The sequence below is a fragment of the Rhinolophus ferrumequinum genome, chromosome 20 (assembly GCF_004115265.2).
Source record: "Rhinolophus ferrumequinum isolate MPI-CBG mRhiFer1 chromosome 20, mRhiFer1_v1.p, whole genome shotgun sequence".
NCBI classification, from domain to species: Eukaryota; Metazoa; Chordata; class Mammalia; order Chiroptera; family Rhinolophidae; genus Rhinolophus; species Rhinolophus ferrumequinum.
The window spans coordinates 34,135,160-34,141,194 of NC_046303.1; the positions used below are offsets into that span (position 1 = coordinate 34,135,160).

General features: G+C 35.3%; 1 protein-coding gene across 8 annotated transcripts in view; it reads right to left on the reverse strand.

The window, feature by feature from the left end:
* AKAP9 (A-kinase anchoring protein 9) overlaps nucleotides 1-5,699 on the reverse strand; it is a 117,121-nt gene extending 111,422 nt beyond the window's left edge. For all 8 annotated transcript variants that reach the window (XM_033088684.1, XM_033088688.1, XM_033088687.1 and 5 more), the window contains exons 1-3: nucleotides 5,567-5,699; nucleotides 4,616-4,769; nucleotides 3,584-3,781 (exon numbers count right to left, since the gene is read on the reverse strand). In XM_033088684.1, coding sequence (XP_032944575.1) covers nucleotides 3,584-3,781; nucleotides 4,616-4,675 — 258 coding nt within the window. In that variant the 5' untranslated portion in view covers nucleotides 4,676-4,769; nucleotides 5,567-5,699. The remainder of the gene's footprint in view (nucleotides 1-3,583; nucleotides 3,782-4,615; nucleotides 4,770-5,566) is intronic.
* Nucleotides 5,700-6,035: the final 336 nt, after the last annotated feature.

Sequence of the window (6,035 nt, forward strand, 5' to 3'; positions counted from 1 at the left end):
CATATCCCATCCAACATCACCAGAAGTTATTACCAAGTACTGAGCCTTATTTTAATTTCTGCACTACAATGTATTTAGATCAGTTTACTCTCTTAAATCTCAGTGTTTTCATCTGTAAAATAAAGATAATATTATTTCCTCTATCTCACAGAATATGCTCAAAACTAAAATATATTATTAAATATTCTCTGTGCTGTATATAAATATAAAATCTTTATGTACTAGAAAAGATCTATACAGCATTTGGAACCTGCAAGAAAGTAAACTCAGTTCAACTTTAGATAAATTGCTAAATAAGTAATTAGTCTTGAAAATACTAATATTGTTATAAATCTGTAACAATTCTATTTCCTGATTTTTCTACGGGGAAGTCACTTATAAAACTATTACTTAATCAAAACTATCATCTGATATAAGTGAAACAAATGACAATTTTTCATTTAACTATTAAACAATACAAATTCATGTTTCTTTTTCTTTTTTGGAATGTTTATTTCAAAATACACGGTTTTAAACCCCTTATTTTGTGTTGCAAAAAAAAAAAAAGACAACCCTGTGGTTGAAGATACAATCCCTCTACTTTTGGAAACAAACCTGAGAATGGGGAATAATATACTTCCTGAGTGTGACTACTGCACCATGGGAAGTTCAGAAGATTGAGATAATGTAAGTAAGCCCAGAATCAAATGCACTTGTCTAGGGAACAAGACAGTGTCAACTATCAACATAACGCTCTAGTCCCTCAGCTACTTGAATGAAACTACTACTCAGAAGGACTCATTCAAAGAGGAAAAAAAAAAAGGAGAAATTAAATTATATATGTAATAAAAAAAGAGATTGATAAAATTCTTGCTAACATTCCAATAAAGATTATTCCCCCCTACATAAATTATTAATACTTGAATTTTAAATAATCTCAAATTATTCTGCCAAGAAAGTAGTAAATAAAATAAAATCCAATTTCCAGCCTCTTCTAACCTAGGCCTGGACTGTTTTTCTACTTTCCTCTTGGAAAGACTCTCTTTAAAAGACTACTGTTTTCTAGTTAAACTATTTTTTGCTCCCTATATATTTTCAACATGTATTAGTCTGGGTCTTCAGGCACACTCTATCTGTCTAAACTGTCCCCCCCCATGTCTATCAGTTTAGAGTCATAATTTACTCATTTATCAAATAAGTATTGAGTAGCTGCTATGTGCCACACATTATACCAACTGCTGAGGAAATAAAATACAATTAAAAAGTGATTGTTCCAACATACATCATCTCCTCCCTAAAGCCTACCCTGAATCGCTTCCTTTATGAAGCCAGACCTACTCAGAACTTTCAACACACCTTTTATCTACACTTATCCTCATTTTATTGTTTTGTGTATATGTCATGCTAAATCATGCGTTCCAGCGAAGAAAAGGGCATATTTTAAGCATCACTGTATCCTGCAAAGGCCTGCTACAAAACAGGTATTTATAAACATCTACATAATCATTTGTAAATTACCTTGGTTGTAAAGTATGTCCATTTCGTAATTCCAATACCTTAAATTTGTGTATTTCCTGTTTTCCTAAGAGCAGTATCTGAAGTCAGAGTACCTAGATTTGAAATCTGGTTCTACCAACTTATTACCTATGTACTTTGGCAAATTGCTTCATCTTGCTTTGCCTTGGTGTCCTCATCTGTAAACGGGAGGTGATAATGGTAACTCTGCCTCATAAATTTGTTGTAATGGGTCAATGAGTTAATATGTGTAAAATGCTTTGAATCCTGCCTAGTACCAAGTGAACAAAAATAAATGCTAGCTGGGCCGGCCCGGTGGCTCAGGCGGTTGGAGCTCTGTGCTGCTAACTCCCAAGGCTGCTGGTACGATTCCCACATGAGCCACTGGGCTCTCAACCACAAGGTTGCTGGTTCAACTCCTCGAGTACCGCAAGGGATGGTGGGCAGCGCCCCCTGCAACTAAGATTGAACACGGCACCTTGAGCTGAGCTGCCTCCCAGATGGCTCAGTTGGTTGGAGCGCATCCCCTCAACCACAAGGTTGCTAGTTCAATTCCTTGAGTCCCACAAGGGATGTTGGGCAGCGCCCCCTGCAACTAGCAACGGCAACTGGATCTGGAGCTGAGCTGCACCCTCCACAACTAAGACTGAAAGGACAACAACGTGACTTGGAAAACGTCCTGGAAGTACACACTGTTCCCCAATAAAAGTCCTGTTCCCCTTCCCCAATAAAATCTTAAAAAATAAAAATAAATAAATGCTAGCTAACACTTTTATATAATACTCGTCTTGGTAACTCAACCTCTTTCAGAAGACCCTCCTAAGTTTATAAAAAGTACTGTTATATGTATAGTCTGTCCTTGTTATTCACAAAGTCTGTATTTGCAAATTCACCTACCTGCTAAAATTGATTTTTAACCCCAAAATCAGTACTTGCAGCCATTTTCAGAAGTGCACGGAGTGTCAAAATCCTTGAGGTGATAGACACGTGTATTTCTGGCTGACGACAAACAAGGCTGCCCTCCTGTTTCAGCTCTCGTGCTGAGAGGACAGAGACCCTGCAGTGCAAGAAATTCTGACCCTGGGCCAGTTAGACTGGGTTTGAATCCCAACTCTGGTAACTGGGGTGGCCTCAGGCAAGTCACTTAGCACTTCTGAACCTCACTTTCTCTTTTGAAAAGTAAACAAAATATAATCTACCAGCATGAGCTGTTTTTAGGATTTAAGACTATAATCTGTTATGTATATGTGTGTATCCCCAAAGAGTACTTATTTGCTAAATAGTTGTCCCAGGCAACTATATAAAATATAATTACCTTTTCCCCAAAAATAAGACCTAGCCAGACAATCAGCTCTAATGGTCTTTTGGAGCAAAAATTAATATAAAATCCGGTATTATATTATATTATATATTATACCTGGTCTTATAGTAAAATAAGACCGGGTCTTATATTAATCTTTGCTCCAAAAGACGCATTAGAGTTGATGGTCCCGCTAGGTCTTATTTTCGGAGAAACACGGTACCATGGACAATGAGAACTGTATTTTTTTCTAATTAAAATCCATAAAAAAAAAAATCCATATAATTTCATTCTGTTATGAAAATATTTTCAGAATTTCATAACCATATCTAAAATGAGTAGAAATACCTTTATTTATTTATTTTTTTTTTTAAGGAGGGCGCAGCTCACACTGGCCCATGATGGGATGGAACCGGCAACCTTCGTGTTATTAGCATCAGGCTCTAACCAACTGAGCTAGCCAGCCACCCTTAAAATGAGTAGAAATACCTTTAGATGGGGAAAAAAAAAAAAAGGACAGAAATTCTGGTTATAAATTTAGATTCTCCTGAAAACTCAATTTAACATAGGCCGGTCATTTTCAAGGAACTCAGTAACGAGTATTAACTTAAAAATTTTTATTATAAGATTCCTAATTGCTTTGAAATAAATTTTAGAAACTTAAAGAGCTTTTCTGAATTACAAAATTTTGTGATTCATGTACATAACAAGATAAATATTTACCTACAAAACTTTAAAGTTAATTGTAAAGCTGCTGCAAGTTGGCTGACTTCTTTAAAATAAACATACCATTTCATACGCTTTAATTTTCTCTTGCAAAAAACTGATTTGCAATTTGAAGTCTTCCTTCTTTTTCTGATAATCTTCTAATAGATGGTCTTGTTCTTCTAGCTGCTGCTGATGAGTAAGAATCTGTTGTTTGGCTTGTAGTAAATCTGCAGCTGTGCTACTATGAGAGCTGTTTCTCAGCATTTCACTAGCTTGTAACTTGAAAACAGAAAGAAATCACAAGGTATTAAATTCTGCAGTGACGGCACTAAGGAATAGACATCTTTTGGGGTATTAGTTGGCTCACAAATGCTCTCTGGGAACTGTGCTGAATTTACAGGCTTGAGACCCCATCAAACTACTGCCATGGCTGACCAGATGAGTGTGGGCATGTTACCCAAACTGAACCAATAAGACTATCTTTCCCATGATCAAGCAGAGAAAGTAGTCTAGTGAGAGAGGTAACACTGAGACAGACATACTGAAAGAAATGGGGCCTGAAAGGCAATACTTCCTGGATTCCTGAGGACTTTCCAGTTTCTGATCCCAGTCCATTTCAGAGGCGTGGTGGTATTTCTGCCTTGAATTCTATTAAGATAAGCCTGTATCCTTATATTAAATTCCTCCCTTTTGCTTAAGCTATCTCAATTTATTTTCTGTTACTCCCAATCAGAAACCTTGATTAATACAATTAGACTCTTAGGGCTCTAATTAAAGGTAAATGGACTATATTCAGTCTAGTTACCATTTCAGACTCTAAAATAAAATCATACCAGGGTTGGCAAAGGTAGGATGTGACTACATGTTAATTTCTGCAAATCTACACTCAATCAGACTTATAAGGTTTTGTAGGATTTCAAAATACAAAGAAAGAAACCATGCAAAAAATATGAATTAAAGTCTTGGATAATATAACAAGAGGTATTAACTAGTTTTCCAAACATAATATGAAATAAGCAAATGGTTTTAAACAAATTTAAAATGGTAGTGGAAAGTGTGAAAAAAAATTAATTCCTTTCTAAAAATCTAATAAATTCTACTACTAATACTTACATGCTGAAATTGAATCTGTAATTTTTGACTTTGTTCTGTCAACTCTAAAAATTCTCTCATTGTCTCATCCTTTCTCTTCTTGCTTGTTGTAAATTAGCAGTAAGCTGGGTTATGATGCCATCTCTTTGTTTAATGGCTGCTTCAATTCTTGTAACTAAAAAACACCGATGAATAGTAAGTGCTAAACTTCTATTTTTTAACAAATCAATCATTATTATAGGTAACTGTTCTTCAAAAATATGATATTCACAACTCATTGGCAGAATCATTACAATTTGTAAGCAACCTTATTCACATTTGAAAGCTATTAGCTTGCAGGAATTGGTTTTACTTCCAAATCAACCTTTAAAAAATTATCTGAACTTAGAAACAAAACATATTAGGTCTGACTTATCCATATATCTACTGCTAGAAGGACAGTGCCTTTATATTCAGGGATGCTTCCATCTGTTCCTGGGCAACACCGTCATAGACAAGTTAAATCTCACTCATTTCTGGAGAGGGTAAAAGTGAAATGCGTTTTGTCATCCTCATCGACGTCCTATTTCATCTTGTTTTCATAACTGACTGCGACAAACAACACGTCACTTTAACCACAAGTGGTCACTTATAAGGACTCGCTGACATTTTTAATGAGTTTAAATCATCGTATTTTGATGTGGTTTGCACAATAATTTTCTCGCAGGTTGATTACAAAAACGTCTATTCTACTAAAGTGATTTCAACCTACCTATCCCATAATGTAAAATAAAAGAGTCCACGTTTTATTAGACCTGTTAATGAAATCCTAGTTTTAAAGAACGTGGTTTTGATATACACATAAGGACAAGTATCATCAGCTGACCTTAAGTTACCATTTAAAAACCCCATCTTTAAAGAATGTACGTACACTATCATTCAAATTTCCTATTTTTGTTTTTGTGAGTAACAAGACACATAAGGTAAACATACTTGCTGCAGTCCTTCAGTCCCATAGGTGGCCCTCATTTCTTCCAGTTCTCTGTTTAGTTCTTCAATATCATGCTGTTTGCCAACCAATTCATTTTCCATCATCTCTAGTTGGGTCTGATTGTATTGTGCTCCATGTTCCAAGTAAGAATCATCAACACCAAATTCTTCTTCCTAAATCAATCCAAGATTTTGAATAATTCAGTACAAACAACACTCCGCAGGAAGAATTAGTCAAATATTCAAAGCCAAGTCCACTTTAAAACATCACTCATCACCTGGGAGTTCACTGGTATGGCAAGCTCCATTGTTGTTAATGTGTTATGTACCTCAAGAGCAAAACAAGTTATCTGCAAATTCTGTTACAATTGAGTTTTACAACAAAGGCAGATAATTTTGTTTTGTTAAACCATTAAAGCATTTAAACATCACCCACAGAAAGAAATACATGCAGGAAAAAGCTTTGTTAGTA